Here is a 20,291-nt window from a genome sequence, read left to right as displayed (position 1 = left end):
AAATTGTCAACAAGAAGTGTTACATTAGAATAGTAAAGAAATGGTTAAATGTACTTGCCCTAGTTGTTTGCATAGACTTTTCCATACACGTCTTTGTTGTCGCATACAATAACCTGATTCCTATGGAAATCAAATTCTTACCAGGAAATGATCATTGTACATGTCCCCCAAATTAAACTTACAAGGAAGATTAGCCCGATATCCTGGCGGGAGCGTTTAAGTAAATTCACTATTATATATAATCAAATTAAAACTTGGAGAACAAGCAGATTACCTGTCGCATTGATCATACACAGCACGACAACAAAGTTTTTTTTTTTTTTTTTTCCTAAACGCTAATTATCTTATGCTTCCAGAATAAGTTTGCTAGTAATTTAGTATATTATCATGAAACTCATGATATATATATATATATATATATATATATATATATATATGCCAGCTCCATAAAAGGGAACAAGTCTTGATAGACGTCACATGCATGCATCTATTGTAATGCGGAGCCACGAAGTCTCTTTTTCTTTCACAAAATAAAAATCATATGGGCAGTTTTGATTCGAATTCCACAGTCACTATAACTGTGACCATGAATGTGATAAATTAAAGATAGAAATACGTTTGATGAAAATTCTTAGATTTTTTTTTTTTGATAAAGCAACGGGTTTTAGTAATAAAAACTAGTGGATAAGCAAAACCCTAGTGTTTAATTGGTAATCATGAAGTCGTAGAAGGGGTTTATGAAACAGGTTAATGATTTCTGGTTGACCTTAATCAAACAATGTGTATGAATAGGATTGAAATTAAAACTCACCCTTTGTTTTAAAACCTATTTACCAGAGACCTCCTTAACAATGTTAAAAATAAAAAGGGATTTGGTCGATCGTGGAGCATTACGTTAATCTAATTTAATTAAGATTTAATAATTTGTCTTCTTGGTAAAAGGTAGAGTGAGCTACAAGTCTAAGAGCTAGAAGGACTTTGTATGGGATTAATATGTACTTACTTTAATCGGATGAGTCCTAGCCTAATCCCATCAGCAAACCAAAGCCTCCATTTAGTCCAGTAACATTTGAAGAAACTGGGGTTATAATTAATCTGTTTCTTTGCATGCCTCAAGTGCAATTCATGATTGATGGTTTTTCTAGTGCTACACTACACTGAGAAAATTGATGGTTAAGGTTTTTGCAATTTTCCCTTGGTTGAGGTTGAAAACTTGAAATGCGATGGTTGATTCCTCATTCCATGATTTTATGAGGAATTATGCATTGCAATGTACAGCTACATACTTATCAAAACTGAAAAGCAATAGCCAACAGAGGTCTGGAGGAAGAAAAACCATATAATGATACAACATAAACAGATACTCTAACGCATAAACAGATAAAAAGGTGTAGGGGCAAAGGGCAAAAGGTGTAAAGCTAATTGCTTTCACTGCAGAACAGCTCTCAATTCTCAAACTTTTCTGGTTGGCATGTGAATAAAATAGTGAACCATGGATGATGACATATGACTTAGACTTGCTGTGCTCCAAATCCACTATGGAGAAGTCCAGTCTTCTGGGCATGTTTTGTCTCATACACGACCACTTTTTGACCCTGAAAAAGTTCTTTCTGAATTTAGTTTAGTTATTCCATAGCAGCAGTATCATCATCATCAGCCATTTTCAGGATGGCAGCATTTCACTATGTTGTGATCTACCAAAAGTTTTGGACCTACTGGCACCAAGATGTTTAGTGAGGACTATCTCTATTGAACAGCCAAAATATTGGCCAAATTTACCAAGTAATATTGCCTTTGGCCCCCCCCCCCCCCCCTTTTTTTTGGGTTTTTGGGGCGCCCCATCAGGGAGGACCCCCGCCGGGGGGGGGGGGAGGGGGGGAGGGGAGGCTCATGGGAAGAAGGGGTCCATTAATCTGCTGTTCAGAGATGTTTAACCCAAAATAATTAACCATATTTTCAACTAATGATGATCTTGAAATAGTGATGAGATATTCACATGAAAAAGATTAACATAATAAAGATAGCATCCTTATTGAGCTTAATTTCTCTTGCTCCAATAGAATGATTGGCTGATTTCAGAAGTTATCCTTGGGAATTGGCATTAAGGTATGGTGGTCCAATGATGTTCCATAGTTTGGGACGCACCAACTCTTGTTATCAGTTCACATTTCGAATTTGAAGCAATGCTTATATTTAGTAGTAATTTTTTGAGAATGCTAACACAACTTATTCAACAGTTTCTCTTTTTTCCTTTTTTTTTTTCCTATTTTTGTTTGCATTTTCTTCTTTCCCATAATTGAGAAAAGAAAGGATCAATAAGGTATTCCATTGGTACATGCCACAATTTCTTTCACGCTATGATTATGTCAAAAACTGGAAAACAAACGTACATTTGACATCAAGAGATCGAATGTCAATGTTTGACACTGCATCCTTACTTACTCGAGACATTGGAGAAAGATCAAATCCCTTTGGATTCTACTTTTGCAAAAAGTTTAGTTGGGATGGGCACTGGGCAATGCATTCTTCATAATTTTGTTCCGCGCACGGCTTGGCTTGGCATGTGTTACGCATACGCTATCCCCTCACAAAAAGAAACAAGATTAAAGAAGAGTGTTAGTTGGAAGTTTTCCATTTTCAAATAATTAAAGATTAGCTTTTGTCTCTTTCAAGCAAATTTCCTTTGATTACTCTTGTCACCAACAGGGGCTGGTCATATCTAGGCCATTGTCCTTGTAAAATTCAAGGTGAATGTTAATTTCATACGACTACTTTATCTACAGCAATGCTACGTCTTTTGTTGACTAATCTGAAGACTTTTTAACTTTTCCTAACAAAGGTAAATTTTGTTCAAGCAAACAGATAGTAGTAATTGTCATCAGGGATCTGCTTCTTTTACTGCAACAAAGACATGACACCAGCTAACTTGGTTGCCTCAAGAAGTTCAGTTTTAACACATGATTCGTGTCAATAGTGAGATCTTGCGGATAAGATTGATCTCAGATTTCTTGAACCACTCTTATATTTGAGGATTTTTGTACTAAGGGTAGTTTGTAACAGTAGTTAATGGAGGGTTGTGGTCCCAATGCAGTAGAAAAAGGATCTGGGAAAGAAGAAAGAATTGGTATTCCAGATCAGAAGGATTCATGGAGCCTATTTTATACCTGGAAAAGTACTTGCCTGTTTGACACGGTGTTTGGAGGTAGAAGTGAAAAAGATCAATCAAGTTAGGCCGCTCTAACGCCAGTCGAATCTCATTCCAAGTTTATACAGAAGACAATCTAGAGTACATAAATGTGTTTTCTGTTTCAAAAAGGAGCCTGTGATATTGAATTTTCTGCAAGAAATTTCCCGTTGTCTTTTAGACTAATTCCACTCTTTTTTAGGTCATTTCTACCACGCACAAGGTGACGATAATGGAGTGTTGTTGTTTTATGAGAAAAGAAATTAAAATAAGAGCTTCAACAATATAACAAATTGCATTTTAATCCCTTACATTTTCGTAGCAGTTTCGCCTGAGTCCTTTTACACTTTGACTGTTGCATATTTGCTTTTTTATTTGTTGTGGTCCTTCGAAATCACTTCCTCATGGTTCTGATTTGGTCAAATCGAGTCCTTATTTAGTGATTTGTGATATTGAGCATTCTAAAATATTTCAAAATAGTAGTTTTTTTTTTTTAATAAAGTGCTAGAACAAGGGAAGAAACATTATAAGCGTTTAAAAAACTAAAATATGAGAAACCAAATAAGTTGTGAGTGACACATGATAGGCTAAATTGAAATTAGCATCAATGATCAAGCCAAATGTGTGAGTGAAACATGATGGACAAAATTGATATTAGCATCAATGATCAATTAATGGGAGAAAGCACAATTTATAGAAACTCTATATTTGCCTTAGTATACAGCAATTTCCTATGCTCAAAAACATAAAAAGACACTTAAATGATTCTTTAACATAGGATTCACAAAATCCGCTTTTTTGTTGGAGGGTTAAGAAAAAGCTTTTATCCGTGTGGAACTATTCTTTTTTATCTTCTTCTTGTTCCTCTTTAGTATTTTGGAAAGTTGAAAGTGGAAACTGAAATTACCTAATAGATGTGGTGCTTGCAAAAAGACAATAAACCATTTGACAGGGATTCTGGACCTTTGATTCTTGTTTCCTCTCTCAAAATTTAACTTGGCCCCGCCTTCCCATACCCCGCAAAATTTGCTCCCCCTCTCCCTTAATCTCAAGCTCCACTTGTCCTTTCCCTAAACACAGTTGATTCCTTGTACTTTAAAACTATGTCCACCTCCCTTACACCTCCAAAAAACAGCAGCATCACCTCATCCCATTTCCCCCCTATATCTTCACTTCCAATTCTTAAATGCAAATTTCGAAGCATGAGTCCTTTTGTTGCTCCTTCCACTGATTCATTTCTGGCATGCAAAGCAAGCCCTTTTGAGTTTCTTGCACTTCTTTGTCGTTAAAGTTCACATTTTCATTTGTTTTTAGGCTAAGAAAGTGAATAAAGTCGAATTCCTGTTCGGGTTTCCTCAATGTTTACAATGAGAGATTTCCCATCCTGTTTTGGTGAAAATGGAGTTCAAGTTGTTGATGGTTCTTGCTCAAATATGGGTAGTACGAGTAAGGCCTCTCAAAATTTGGTTACATGCATTCATAAGTGTAAATTACTCGGTAAATCTTGTCTAATCAGTATTATTTGGAGCAAGAACTTGATGGGGCATTGCCTTAGTGTAGAAATAGATGATTTGTCTCATCACTGCCTCGGTAAAGTTGATGTGAAGCCTTCTTTATTCTCAAAAAGAAAAGGGTCCAAGTGTTTAGAAGTTAATTCTACCAAACTTGACCTCTACTGGGACCTTTCTTTAGCAAGATTTGGATCTGGGCCAGAGCCATTAGAGGGATATTATCTTGCTCTGATGTGTAAGGGGGAGATGGTTTTGGTTATTGGGGATCTGAGGAAAGAAGCATTCAAGAAGACTAATGCAGCCCCTGCTCTTTCAAGTCCACTATTTGTTTCCAAAAGGGAGCATCTTTTTGGCAAGAGAATTTGTGGTACTAAAGCTCAATTTTGTGATAAAGGCCAAATTCATGACCTCAAAATTGAATGTGATACAAATGGGATTGACGATCCTTGTCTTATGATTCGTATTGATAGTAAAACAGTGATGCAGGTGAAGCATCTGCAGTGGAAATTCAGAGGAAACTACACCATTTTGGTCGATGGCCTTCCTGTGGAAGTCTTTTGGGATGTTTATAATTGGTTGTTTGGTAATTCAGGTCTTGGGAATGCAGTTTTTGTGTTCCAAAGTTGTTTGTCAGCTGAGAAGTTGTGGGCTAGCCAAACTTCATCTGATGATCCCTCTATACTGCCTTGGCCTTCCTCGGGAAGTTTTGAGGATACTAAGCTACCAGGTCTTGGTTTCTCCTTGGTATTGCATGTCTGGAAGAATGAATAGACCATATTCTTCTTGAATTGCTGACAAAATTTTTTATTCTATAGATACATGACAATTTTGATTATGGCTAGATAGCCTAGAGGCCATGAATTGTGACTCTCCCTCTCTCTATCTCTCTCTCTAACATAGGGAATGACGAGCTCAAGCTAAAGTGCTATTTGAGAAATTCTTATTTTATTGTGTGCATTACCTGCAATTTTAAATGGCAATCATTTTCAGCTGCAAAGCATTTTGCTTTCGTTTTCTTCTTGATGCCAATCACAACCATTTTCCTAAACCTACATGTGATGGACAATTTAAAAAACACACACACACACATTTGGGAATGAGTATTTTGACTCTGACCATCTCTATCATACCTGTCAAGCAATTGCTTTTTGCTGTTTCACCCCTTAAATATGTCAAAGGGTTTGATTTTGGGGCGGTGATTTAGGTGATTGCGTTAAATGCGCATGAATTCTGAGTAGTCTTTCTCCTTTTCAACATGTGTTTGCTGCGCGATATTCTTCATTCTTTGACAAGAAATTTCAGATTGCCCTCTACTAAACTAAACCATGTTGGAAGACATTCAGATATTTAGCAATCTTCAGATGGTAAGGTTCAGTTGATTCATGATAGGCGCATGGAATTCGTTTCTTTCATGCTGACAGCCTAATCCTTTTTGAGTTTCAATAGCTGTATTTGGTCATTGTTTGCCACAAGTCAATTCCTTGATTTCAATAGCTTAATATGAATGTGGTTTCCTGTGCTCTATGAAGTTGGAAGACTGTTTCTTTTGCTGAAGTTGGAAGACTGTTTGCCGCAAGTCAATCCCCAACCCCAGATGCAATAATTAACGGAACTAATAGAGAAGGAAGTTACAAAGAACACGATACATCGGCTCCATTGCCAAGTATATATAATCATCCACCTGACATTGTCGGCTGCTGAGGTTAACTAAATCATGAACCTCCCCTTCACCTCCGGTGCAGCCACATGCCAGCATTTTGAAGTAACTCAATTCACCGTCACATACTCAAAATAGAATCACATGTACTTGTTTGTTAGCCTTAAAAATCCCAGCTGCTAAAAATACACTAATGTAAATCGCCAAATACCTTTCCAACCACTCTTTGGTCGAATCTGAAATCTCGCCTTCTCTCATGTCAGTGGTACTGGGAACATAGCTTCAACTAGACACAGAAATGAGTACCACAATACATAAATGAAAATGTCTTGTCGTGAATCAACTAAGCTCCTTAGAATGTGCATCGGCATCACACCTCAAGCCAACTTTTTGAGATGCAAAGATTGGTAAAATTTTCACTAGGCAATTTTGAAGTTCAACCTACAAGCAAAAGTTCACTTCACAGGGATTTTTTAAAAGAAAAAAAAAAATCCATGAAAGGAGTAAAGCGAACAAACATGACGGAAAACCAGCATTGGCAATCTCATTCAGCTTATTTGTAGGAAGGTGTAAACAAACTATGATTATATTCCATTATCATCATCAGTCAAGGATGCTGTATTGGCTTTAACATGTCCGTAATTACAAACCTCACAAAGAGCAAGTTACGATTTTCTAGGCTACCATGAAGTTACCTATGCATAATGTGGCAAGTCACCACCTACACTCACTTTTGCACTTTCTTCTGCACCGTAATTAAATCTAAGGTAGACCCGTAGGTCCTATGCAGAGCTTCAGCACACCAGCCATGGCCATCATCAACAGTTGGCATCCTAACTTCCATGAAGGGAGCTGCAGGATGCTGTGCCCCAGGCATTATAACTCCAGCAAAAACTCTTAGAACATTTGAAGCATCAATGTCCATGCATACATTAATCTCAGGAATGCCTTTTGGAGCAGGAGGTATTCCAGTGATCTTAAAATATCCTAGGAGATGGTTCGTTTCCTCTACCGATTCATCACCCTCATACACGATAATCAATGCCTCAGTTTGGTTATCGTGAACGGTTGTGAAAATCAATTCTCTTCTTGCTGGCATTGTAGTGTTTCGCTGCACAATAGGTACAAAGCTGTTCCCATCAGCACGTATGCCAATGTTTAGAGGAGTTGCCTGGATGGTTAACAGGTCCAAACTCCCAAAAGGATCATTAATCCCAGAAGCCACTGCTCCTTCCAGTGCTGCCCCACAAACAGCAGCCTCCAGGGGGTTCATTTCTGCGTATAGTTCTCCTCTCTTGCAGACACTTGTCAGTATACTCTTTATCTTGGGAATATAAGAGCAACCACCAACGAGTATTACATCATTTACATCTTCAACTTCCACCTTCGCTTCACGTAGGCATTGTCCTATGAGAGACGCGCATTTTTCAAACACTTTCTGGTTCACAGCCTCAAACTCATTCCTGTCTAAAACTTTACATATTTGTATCCCATTACCCAAGTCAACGTTGATTTGAACACTTGGCTGAAAGGAAAGCTTGTGAATTGCATCTTGGGTGGCAACTCGAAGCAGCCCAATTTTCCTAATTTCTTCAATTCCGTGGCTCGAGAAGAGATTATCCATTTCAGGTAATAGATGATGCATGATGTTCTGAAGCATGTCTTCACCTCCTAGGGTAAATCCTGCCAAGGCCTTGATCTGTGAAACTCCACCAGCTGTGGCAGTTACAGCTACATCACAATAACCAGCACCCATATTGAATATAAGGGCATTCTTTTCACTTCCACTTCCCATATTCTCATGCACAGCCTGTTGCTGTTGCTGCGCATACAACAAAGCAACTGCAGTTGGTTCAGGCATCAGTCTTAGAACATGAAGGCCAGCCATAGCACAAGCACGTTCAATCCTACTAAGTTGAAATCGGCTGAATGAAACTGGAATCGTCAAAACAACATTTCTAACAGGACGCTTGAGCTGGACTTCGGCCATGGCTCTTAATTCAATCAGAAATATTGCAAGGACTTCTTCAGGGGTAGTAGACCTCCACATGTTATTCACCAGTGCTGCAATGAATGGCCTGACTCCAATATTTAAAGTCTGTACTAAAAATGGGAGGTTCTTGCTTGCATGAACAACTGAGTCTGTGTCTAGTCGACCAATTAAACGTTTCATGTTGAATATTGTGGCCCCAGTTAACATGTCATATTCATGAGCCAGTTGATTGCTCACTCCACCTGAGGGGAAATCACTTTTGAATGTTACATATGACCTCATTAACTTCTGATTCCTGGTGTTCTTCAAGACCTCCACCTGGGAGCCATTCCAAACAGCAATGCTACATTGAGAGGTACCAATATCGATGCCAATTGAAATCTCAGATAATGGAGATGAAGATTTTTCCTCGCCAGTAGTTTCACTATCAGATGCCACAGTATATGCCGGTTCAGCAGCCATTTCAGCAAATTAGACACAATTTTAATACCAGAAGATACACCCTGTCAATCCAAAACATTTTCAAAGAACCACTCAGTTTAGTTTTGGTTAAAATGCAGAGCTTATCTGTGACTAAACGGCTCAATAATTAATCCCAATGGCTAAAGCTGGTTATTATTATATTTTCAATGCTCTTCTACTTTCATCAGACTTGCAAGTTCATGTTAATACATTAGAAGATTTTCATGCATGGAAGAAGAATTTGTCTTCTTCCCATTTGAGAATTAATCAACTAATACTTCATAAACCTTAAGATAATCCAAAGTTAAACATCTATGGTGAGTAAAAAGAGTAGGGGTCACAAAAAGACCACAAAACATGCAAACTACCATGCCTTGTTAACTGCCAATATTAATGCACTGTCAACCCGTAATGGTAGTCATCATGCAAAAAGCTCCATAAAAAAGTTGTCCTAAAGACAGTGAGTCCCTAGAAATACTACAGCAGGATGGATCAATTTTGCCTATAAGACTACGCAGCTAAGTTCTGTTGTGTAATCTTTCACTCCTAAAGCTCCTAAAGGATCAAAGATTTGCATAAATAAGCAAGCTTTTACAGCAATGACTAATTCCGTCCTCCCCAAACCATTAAGTTAACCACCTCTCCAAGCAATAATCCAGCAGAATCTAAAGAACAGCTTAATGAGAAACCACCTCGACTCAGAAAGCATGATGCAAATATGGTCTGTATTGCTTTCTGCAACCTAAATGATCTCCAACACCAAGGTTTAAAGTTCCTTACAGGAGAGCACTTATTCACAAGCACTTGACATGTACTCAGAATCTTATAATCCCACAAAATCTGCTTACTCAATCTCAAAGGAGTACAGGTACTAAATCGAATACTAATGACTCTGAATACAGGCAGTAAAGTTGAACAAATATTAAATGCTACGCACTTTAAAAATCACAAACTAGGGGTCTGATAGGCGACGAGAAGGAAAGTGCTTATAGTAGCCCCTGAGCAAGGAAAACAATCTGCTACGGGTATGAGTCACCATTTGCTTCATACTGTTCTTCTTCATTAACCTGGATTATAGACTGTTATATCAAAGCCGGATAGGAAGAACAGGGCTTATCCACTTGGCAATAAAACCCGGGAAAGATTATTTCAGTTAAGCTAAAACTAACAATATCCTCAGTTCAAGTGCATGCATTTTCCTGAGTAAAGTTCGACTTTAGAGGACCTAAACACCAGTACAGACAATTCATAACAGAAAAGTATAGACTATAGAGAGTGATTAAAAATGATGTAAGAACCAATCAATCAATTACGACTGATTAAAACAGGGAACAGAATAAAAGAAGCACCTTTGAGGATGAAAAACTATGAACTATAAAATAAGATTTGTCTATCAATGATCAAATCCCACAAAAGATTAAAGAAAAAAATGCATAAAAAACCACAAACTTTAATTAGAAAAATGAAAAAAAAAAGCCTTGTAAACCTGCTGGGCTAAAAGGCACACTTCAAACAAACAGAGAGTAAGCAATGCATAAAGAAGAATCGACTCATTACGTCTTTGGTGATTGATTTCATGGGTAAAGATTGAAACTTTACAAAGCACATGAATGATCAGCAAATTTGGAAATTAAGCATAAAATTATACCAATCCAGAGATGGAGATAAAGAGAAACAAGGAGACAAGAACTTACAATTTGACGAGACAAGAGAGAGTCTATGAAATGTTGAAGAGAAGCAGTGATGGAGGAGGAGACATTAAGAGGGAGTAGAAGGTGCGAGAAGTATTGAAAACACTTGCTGGTGGTTTCTAGGACTTGTGCTAAAGCCTAAAAGCTGGTGCTGCCCCACCATTCTAGAGCTCGCCAGAGAGGCCTTCCTGTCTGCTGGACCGTCCTTCTCCCTCTCTTTTCTGTTTTTCAATTTTTAGAAAATGTTAATCATATTTTTATTAGCATTTTAAGTATATATATTTTATTATTAGGCTATATGATAAAATAAATTATAAGAATGTAAATAATAAAAAAATTAAGTGTAACTAAAAAAAAGAGAGTATAAATGACATTTTTTTTTAATTTTATTTGATTTTCGAATTTTCCTAAGACCTCTAAAGAACTTATAATATTCTATTTGGATAATTCCACAATGAATTTTATTTTGTTCGATAAACTTAAATATGTTAATTCAAATAGAGCTCAAGTGCTATAATTGGCACCCGGCTTGACTCCGTTGCACGTAGCGCGCGAATGATATGTTCGGATAATGCTTTTGGGCACCCGGTTAAGGCCCAGCATTGGTCTTAGACCATCCCCGGCCCTTAATTAATCTTGGACCAGTTAGATTTTGGATACATAGGTGCTTTCCTCTTAGTAGTAACTTATAATTGTCTTGTTTGGAGATGCGGTGATACATGAAAAAACACTCCTGATATACGTAATTTTTAATAAAAATGCTTTTAAGTTATCAAAATTAAACTCTTTAAGTCAAGAAAAATGAGTTACCAAATATCTTAAAAAATACTTTTTAGTGCTTAAAAACACTTTTTTTTTTTGAAAACAAACCGCAACCCCAAATGTAATCTAAGTGTCTGTTTGATAACATAAAAAAGTGCTGAAACTGAATTCATTGAGACATTTAGATGTTTTGGGTGTTTGATAAATAAAAATTTTTCTGCTGAATTTATTAAGTGGTGCTGAATTTGTATGTATTTTTTTCAGCACAGGAACCATAACTGAATGCTTAATTTGATAAAAATCAAGAGATTTACTTCAACTACTCTATCTTATCTACAAAATCTATCATTGTTTGTTAATTACATTCAAAATCCTTATCTAATTAAACAATCTAATATTCTCTATTCAAAATCTTTATCTAATTAAACAACCTAACATTCTCTGTCTAATGGCTTTTTACTTCTATTTTCTCCCTATTTAATGACTTTTTTACAATTTCTCCATACTCCTCACATCTGTCTACTCCTTATCTTTTTCCATCTTTCTACTCTTGCATAATTTTGTCTTTTTTTCCTCCCAATTTTTTTTATTGCTACCGTACTCACCGATCTCAAATTCATTATTTCTAAGGTAAATTATTTGTTGTTTTGCATCAACATTTTTCTATTGAAGTAATTAAATTTCTATATAATTTGGTGTGAATTTAAAACTTGTTTATTGCAGCTTCCTTTGCTTATATTTGGACTTTTCTTATCAAACTCTGATTTAAAAATATATTTGCACCGATATTTGGACTTTTCCATAATATATTTCTTCTTTTATACTACTTTGATTTAAACATAAATATTGTCATTTTCATACCTAACGATTTTAAGTTAATTAAATCATAAGTTCTATTTCTTTTTGGATTAAAAGATAGAAGGGTAAAATTGTACAATTTAGCTTATTAAGCATTAAGTTATAAATGTTTATCAAACAGTATAAATATGTTTAACATTAAGATTCAGATATTCATATATCTCTTTTCAGTGCTTAATATTCAGCAAATCAATTGTTTCAGTATTCAGAATTCAGTTTTATCAAACGGAGTCAAATATCTTAAAAAATACTATTAGTGCTTAAAAACACTTTTTTTTTTTTTGAAAACAAACCGCAACCTCAATTCTGAAGTCTGAATTCTGAAATCTGAATACTGAAACAATTAATTTGCTGAATTTTAATCACTGAAAAGAAATATATGAATGTCTAAATTTTAATGTTAAACCTGTTTATACTGTTTGATGAACATTTATAACTGAATGCTTAATAAGTTAAATTTGACAAATTTGCCCTTATATCTTTTCATCCAAAAAAGAAATAGAACCTATGATTTAATTAGTTAAAAATGTTAGGTATGAAAATGACAATATTTATTTTTAAATCAAATTAATATAAAAGATGAAATATATTATATGAGAAGTATGGAGAAGATGTGAAAATCATTCAAAAGAGAGAAAAAAGAAATAGAAAATCATTAGATAGAGAATATTAGATTGTTTAATTAGATAAGAATTTTGAACATAATTAACAAATAAGGGTAGATTTGGTAGATAAAATAAGGTAATTGAAATAAATCTATTGATTCTTATCAGAATTAAGCATTCAATTAGGATTCTTGTGTTGAAAAAAATACACACAAGTTCAGCACTACTTAATAAGTTCAGCAAATGGATTTTCATTTATCAAATACTCAAAACATCTGAATGTCTGAAAAAATTCAAATTCAGCACTTTTTTATGTTATCAAACAGACCCAAATTTATAGCAACATTAGAAGACTCAATTCCATGGATACATACTAAAATTTGGAAACTTGTTTTTATTGATATTGTCGTATCACGGCCATACCACAAACTTCTCCAATGCTAGTATATATTTTGACATGCAAATCTTCAATTGATCTTGCATTTTTTATGATATGCAAATTTATATTTTGATCTTGCATTTCTTTTGTAACCTTACAATAACTTTTGATCTTGCAATATTTTTGCTTTGAATAAATGATTACAAGTACTGGGACCAATAGTAACAAATCACAGCTCAAGAAAATTATAACCAACACATATTTAGGCCTTGCAATTTGATGAATATAAAGCTCAAGTTTCAATATTCTCAAAGTAGTGCAAGTGTAATCTCCTTATTCGATAATTGATTTTCTACTAGCAGTCTCAAATTGTACGCAGGATTTCAAAGCAATACGAGGACAACTGGCCGTTGCACCTAAAAAAAAAAATTTTTTTTTTTGGTTTAGTATCTGTGTACTAAAGGTATAAATTTCCCAAGGGAAAAGGGTAATATGTTTTGTAAGCTTGAAACTGCAAGATGCTCATGTTTACGAACCAAAAGATAAAGAAGAATTAAGTAAATACCCGTCTCAATACTGTATAAGAATGTACATAAACTTCTTGTAATTTGAAAAATGCAAATATCAATCAAACTATAGGGTAGAAGATCGGGAATTTGATAGAGAAATTTAATTAACTTGTAAAAAAATGAATTGATGAAGGATGTAATTGAACTGATGCGGAAGCTAAAGGCCATTATGGTTATGCCACCAATGAATCTGTCATAAGAAACCTGCCAATTTAGTGCAGTTCTTGATTTTTTTTTCGGTAACGATGATAATTGTATAACTTATTATTAGGAGGGGAATGCCCGCGCATCGCACGGGTGTTTGGTGCCTGTGGTTAAAAAAGATTTTACGGTAATTCAAGTGAATATAAAAAAACTCACGCGTATTGAATAACACAATGAAGTAATAAAATATCTAATGTATACTGAGAGATGGAGAAGGAAATCATGCATGCTATCTTGTCCAGTTCATATATTTTGAAACAAACACTTGTAGATAAGCTTTTCATTAACAAAACTAAACGAACTTTAAACAGATACCCAAATGATTCAGATAATGGCAATAAATAAAGTGATTATCCACTTAAGGATGCATCTATACAACATTCTTGTTAATGAAAGTAGCCACTATGGTGGAGGCTTTTTGATCATAGTAGCCAACATTCTTTTAGATCAAAGTAGCCAACATTCTTGTTGATCGAAACCTATTCCAATAAAATCACACCATTTAAATTATATAGAACAACTAATTTTGTGGGGAAACAATAATATCAACATTAAATTGTGCTAACAGAGTATTTAATTTTGGAATGAAAACATTTAGCTAACAATAGAAATTGCGATTTTACAAAGCAAATCATACCATTAAAAAAAAGAATGAAACCTCACCTCAAGTTCAACCACCAAGAATAACTTCACCAAAGAAACATTTTGAAATCCAGAGTACAATGGCAATACAAATAAGTATTTACTGGAAAACAAAAGGAACATAACAGAAAAATGTGCAGGGGCAGGCATTTGAAAAATTGAAGTTGAAACTAATGTTCAATCATAAATTCCTTAATAAACCACATTTTCCTTGCTTTAATTGAGATGAAAATGACGTTTGAAGTTTTTCAAGTTATAATAGCAAAGTAATAATAATAATTGATACAAACCAAAATGAATGTCTCTACAAGAACATTTAAGTAATTATATCAATAAAGAAACTATTATGGGTTGTATCCATTATAGAAAAAGATGATCAAATAATCTCACATTCCCAAACTACCCAAGCATTTGAACAAATCATCACTGCATCTTTTATAATACAAGAACATTTCAGTAAACACAATAATACACATGCTATCTAAAGTAGTACCCAATATTATAACTACACTCAAAACAACCTCACAATCTCAAAATACCCCTACTCTTGCGGTTGAAATTCAAAACTATTTTTTGATCCAAACTCATTCTTATATAGTATAAGGATATCCTCGTTTACAGGGAAAGGGAAGTCTAAAAAGACTTTTTGTGTTGGAGGTTAGCAGACATGTGGATGTGACTAGATCAAAGGGTGGTAGCACACTTTTGTCATCCATGGACTTTCACCGACGACCTTTTGACTTTGCCAACCAAGAAAGAAATGAAAAAGTTAAAAAGAAGGGATAATTTTAGAAACCTTAGCCCTTAAGGTTTCTTATAATTTCACTGAGCTCCCCTAAAACTTAAAAAATTATACATACCTTCCTTATTATTTTAAAACAACAAATTTACTCTTAAATATTTTAATGAAATTCCCTTATTTGATATGCTTATACTTAAAATGAGTTTTAAAATTATTTTTTATTAATTTTTCTTCTTATTCCTTTTTTATTAATTTTTCGTCAATAAAATTATAGAACTACTACTAATCCTCTAGTTTCTATTGTAACCAAATGTCGAATTAATGATTTTTTGACGAATTAAATTTATATGTAATTCAATGTTTTTGCTAATCTTTGTTTTCTATTTTTTTGTATTAAAATTAACAAGAAATAAAAAAAATGGCCCAAAAGTACTACTAAATTATGATAATTCTACTATTCCAAAAATTCATAAATTTTAAATGAATTATTTCAACATTTTCTTTTGTATCTTATAAATCTAAATCCATCACCAAATACCATCAAAAATATCATATCATAGTAATAAAATTATTATTATTATTGTTTATCTAATAGTAGATATGGATATAAAAAATTTGGCACATTTTTCTTATAATTATACTAAATAATCTTATAATTGTATAGAAAAATAAATTAAAACTCATTATACAAGGGTATTTTTGGATATTCATTTAAAAAATTGACCAGGTCAATATTATTTCAAGGTTTTGTTGCTAAAACTATAAAATCAAGAAAGGTAAGTATAATTTTCTAAACTTTAGTTGAGCTCAGTGAAATTGTCAGAAACTTTAGGAGAGGTTTCTGAAATTATCCCTAAAAAGAAAACAAAAATGACACTAACTTCTCATCAACCATTGGAAACGTTTGAAAAATATTACACGGTTTGTGGAAGGTTGATCTGTTTCCAAGCATTCACGGACGGCCTGCAGCCTGCTAATCATAAAATAAACTGCTCCATTTGAATTAGTTATTTTTGAAAATATTTTTGAAAAATTTTACTGTAACAGAGTTTTTAAAGTATATTTTGGAATATTTTTAAAAAATATTTTGAAATATTTAAGAGTAATAGAGTTTTTAAAATATATTTTAAATATTAAAAGAAATTTAGACTATCTTTTAGAGTATTTTTTAAAAATTAATATTTAAATAATTAGTTTTTGAAAAACGTATCAAAAAAGGAGAACCAATTCTTTGCCAAGATATGATGGCCTTGGTTTTGCCACTCGGTTCCGTGCCAGCACCAATGTATTCAACTCTTTTGACTCATGTGCTCATCTTCCTATGCATCTTCTCCGCTCTTTGTCTTAGCTCAGATCATGGAATCCATCCATTAGATTCCCTCACTGCATCTGAGCTCACTCAAGTCCAAACTATAGTGAACAACTCAATATGCTCAACCAGCTGCCAAAGTCTTAGCTTCCACTATGTTGGCTTACATGAGCCAGATAAACCAATCGTCCTCTCATGGCTGTCTGACAAAGACTCCACAAAAGTTCCACCTCGGCAAGCCTTTGTTCTTGCAAGAATTAACTTTAAGAACCATGAACTCATAGTTGATTTGAATGCTTCTGCAATTATCTCTAACAAGGTCCATGATGGCCATGGCTACCCTTTGCTGAACTTTGCTGAACAAACTGCTGCTAACCGGTTGCCACTAACTTATGCACCTTTCATAGCATCGATTAAGAAAAGGGGGCTCAAGTTAGAAGAAGTTATATGTCAAAGCTTCACCATTGGATGGTTTGGAGAGCAAAAGACTAAAAGGATTGTCAGAGAAATGTGTTACTATTTGGATGGCACAATAAATTTGTATATGAGACCTATAGAGGGGATTACCTTGACTGTTGATCTGGATGAGATGAAGATTATTGGTTACAGAGACAGGTTGATTGTTCCAGTGCCAAAAGCTGAGGGGACAGATTACAGAGAAGTGAAGCAGAAGCAGCCTGTTGGTTCACCTATAAAACCAATAACAATGTTGCAGCCACATGGTCCAAGTTTTAACATAGAAGGACATGTGGTGAGGTATGCTTACCTTACTTAAAAGAGTAGCAGCGAGTTATTAACATCATTAGCATATGAAACAATTGCATTTTTTGTTAGAACATCACGTACTCCACCTGACCATTTCCCCAAGGCCACAGCAAACACGCACACACAGTGGAAACTAATCATAACTTGTATCTCAGTGATAATGTAGATGATATTTTACTTAACTTAAGAAAATTTAATTTTCACTGTATATGGAAATACAGTTTGGTATGCTTACCATTCATTGAAAATGTTGCAGCAAGTTCAGGATTGAAAACGCTAGCACAGAATAAAATTATAGAAAAGACAATTTGCCGAGCATGTTCATTCCCACTGTCCCCCTACCCCTTGCACCTCACATACATAATGACTCGTAGAATGTTAGTGTTAATCATAGCATAGATGTCATGTTACTCAAAATAGGAGAGGAAGGTGAAGGTCACCGTAACTTTTCTGTAAAAGTCATGTTCTAATGATTTTAGTATAACAACTAACAAGTCCTTGATTTTTGTTATACTTTGGATAGTCTGTCCATGAAAATACTGCTTTTCCTTCGATTGAGTTGCACTCACGCAGGATTTCATATCTGCTCATTGAACTTCATATTAGTCTTAGTGGTATGAATTCTTGTAATTACTGAATGGTTCATAATGATTTAGGATTTGCTAACGATGAATAACATTTTAAATTTCTGTGGTGAATATTAGTTGGGCTGATTGGAAATTCCATCTAGATTTTGACATGCGAGTTGGTCCAATCTTATCATTGGCTTCAATATATGATCTTGAGAAGGATGAATCTCGTAGCGTGATGTATAGAGGATTCATCTCCGAGCTATTTGTACCATATATGGACCTGACTGAAGAATGGTACTATAGGACATATTTTGATTCTGGTGAATATGGGTTCGGTCTATGTGCAGCACCTCTTTTACCATCGTCAGACTGTCCTGAAAATGCAGTATTCTTTGATGGCTACTCCATGTCACAGGATGGAACACCAAGAAAACTTCCCAACATAATCTGTATCTTTGAGCGTTATGCCGGAGATATACTATGGCGGCACACTGAGGGCGCAATTCCAGGAAAAGTTGTGAGTAATTTTCCAATGTGATTATTCTATCCATTTCAAAAGCTACTTGTGTTTTACCAGTTGACCGCAAACTGGGTTCTGCAGTTTACAGAGGTTAGACCAGAGGTGAGCCTGATAGTGAGAATGGTGTCAGCTGTTGGCAACTATGACTACATTGTTGATTGGGAATTCAGACAAACTGGCACTATTAAAGTTAATGTAAGTTACAGAATTTAAAAAGAGCACTTAGCACATCAAGTTTTTAATGGCTAGAACTTGCATCAGAACTCTTCCTCTAGTTGTACAGTCAATGTGAAAAAAAAAAAAAAATTTAATGATGCACTGACCATTTGGTCCGTTGCGTGAACTCTTTACAAGTTATTTGATATTGTTTTGACAGATTGGACTAACGGGATTGCTAGAGGTGAGGGCAGCAGCATACACGTACAAGGATCAGATAGGGGAGGAAGTTTATGGCACACTGTTAGCAGAAAACACATTAGGATCATATCATGATCATTTCCTGAATTTCCATCTTGACCTAGATGTGGATAATCCTGCTAATTCCTTTGTGAAGACAAAATTACAAACAACAGCTGTGATGGACAAGAGGTCTCCCAGGAGGAGTTACTGGACAGTGGTTAGTGAAACTTCTAAGACCGAGTCTGATGCAAGGATTAATCTTGGCTCAGGTGCAGCAGAGCTGTTAGTAGTGAATCCTAATAAGAAAACTGAGATGGGGAACTACGTGGGATACCGGTTGCTTCCTGGATCAGTTGTTAATACCTTACTATCTGATGATGATTACCCAGAAGTTCGTGCTGGTTTCACTAAGTACAATGTTTGGGTGACACCATACAATAAATCAGAGAAATGGGCAGGAGGAACATATGCTGATCAAAGCCGAGGAGATGACAACTTAGCTGTATGGAGCCTCAGGTACTGTTGCGTTTCAACTTTTTTGAGTTCCTTATGGACTAATAAATTAATTGCATAACTAAATCATCATATTAAGTTTTTGCAGGAATAGAGAAATAGAGAACAAGGACATTGTAATATGGTATACACTAGGCTTTCACCATGTACCTTACCAGGAAGATTTTCCAGTCATGCCCACTATTAACAATGGATTTGAGCTCAGGCCTACAAATTTCTTTGAGCATAACCCTGTACTCAAAGTAAAACAGCTTGCAAAAGTCAAGTGGCTTAAATGCTGCAAGGAATGCCGACACAATTTAACTGCAGATATTGATCCCCTTGCATAGTTTGATGGTTTCTCATATTGGTTCACTTTAGCAAAGAACTGCTAAGGTGCTGATAATTTCTTTGAGTGGAACGAACTGGATTCAGCTGTAAGTTGAACTTGAGTGATAGCTCAAACATTTTGAGAAGTTTTAGAATGTACAATGAAATAAAGGCAGTGCCTTGATCAGAAATAAACGAGGATGGTACAACTTCAAGGACACAAGATATAGATTAAGATAATCTCCAAGTAGGATCCCTTGTTCAGTCATTTTGAATCCAAGTGATAGATTCAGTATATTCCTATAAAAATTGCTAGCACGCCTTGGATTAATCCCAGGTTGGTTTATAATGCATTTGAAGTATTCCAATAAAGGAACCATTATCACAGGACGTGCAACTTTAATGATGATTTTGGCTGACAAACTGCAATCGTAAGACAAACGACGTATTCCATGAAAGGAGCGTTATCACTGGTAAATGGTGGCAGCTTCCTGGTTTCTTTGTTTGTTGAATCTATATTCCTTCTAAGCTTGCAATCACCCTCTTCGCGCACCAAACCTGTTTTCTTCTATTCAGTGCATCCTTTTTTCTTTTTTCTTTTTTTTTTCCGGTTCCTTGCTCTGCTCAACATTTTTTTGTGGGGCA

At 35.0% G+C, this 20,291-nt stretch overlaps 3 protein-coding genes across 3 annotated transcripts; 2 read left to right on the top strand and 1 right to left on the bottom strand.

Annotated features, from left to right (window-relative positions):
* Positions 1 to 4,722: 4,722 nt before the first annotated feature.
* Positions 4,723 to 5,466, top strand: LOC113735362 (uncharacterized). Its single transcript, XM_027262375.2, has one exon. It carries the CDS (start codon positions 4,723 to 4,725, stop codon positions 5,464 to 5,466), a length of 744 nt encoding a protein of 247 aa, XP_027118176.1.
* A 1,405-nt stretch (positions 5,467 to 6,871) lies between these two features.
* LOC113734124 (heat shock 70 kDa protein 8-like) lies at positions 6,872 to 10,640 on the bottom strand. Its single transcript, XM_027260475.2, has 2 exons — positions 10,502 to 10,640; positions 6,872 to 8,848 (listed from the first exon to the last, which is right to left on the bottom strand). The coding sequence occupies exon 2, from the start codon at positions 8,805 to 8,807 to the stop codon at positions 7,080 to 7,082; it is 1,728 nt and encodes a 575-aa protein (XP_027116276.2). The 5' UTR covers positions 8,808 to 8,848; positions 10,502 to 10,640; the 3' UTR covers positions 6,872 to 7,079.
* Positions 10,641 to 16,518: 5,878 nt separating this feature from the next.
* Positions 16,519 to 19,999, top strand: LOC113735361 (amine oxidase [copper-containing] alpha 2, peroxisomal-like). The gene is made up of 5 exons (XM_027262374.2): positions 16,519 to 17,324; positions 18,038 to 18,422; positions 18,507 to 18,620; positions 18,802 to 19,340; positions 19,426 to 19,999. The coding sequence occupies exons 1-5, from the start codon at positions 16,543 to 16,545 to the stop codon at positions 19,664 to 19,666; spliced, it is 2,061 nt and encodes a 686-aa protein (XP_027118175.2). The 5' UTR covers positions 16,519 to 16,542; the 3' UTR covers positions 19,667 to 19,999.
* The last annotated feature ends 292 nt before the right edge of the window (positions 20,000 to 20,291 follow it).

This window comes from Coffea arabica, chromosome 3c (assembly GCF_036785885.1).
Source record: "Coffea arabica cultivar ET-39 chromosome 3c, Coffea Arabica ET-39 HiFi, whole genome shotgun sequence".
Lineage (NCBI taxonomy): Eukaryota > Viridiplantae > Streptophyta > Magnoliopsida > Gentianales > Rubiaceae > Coffea > Coffea arabica.
This window is presented reverse-complemented; position numbering and strand designations above follow the sequence as displayed.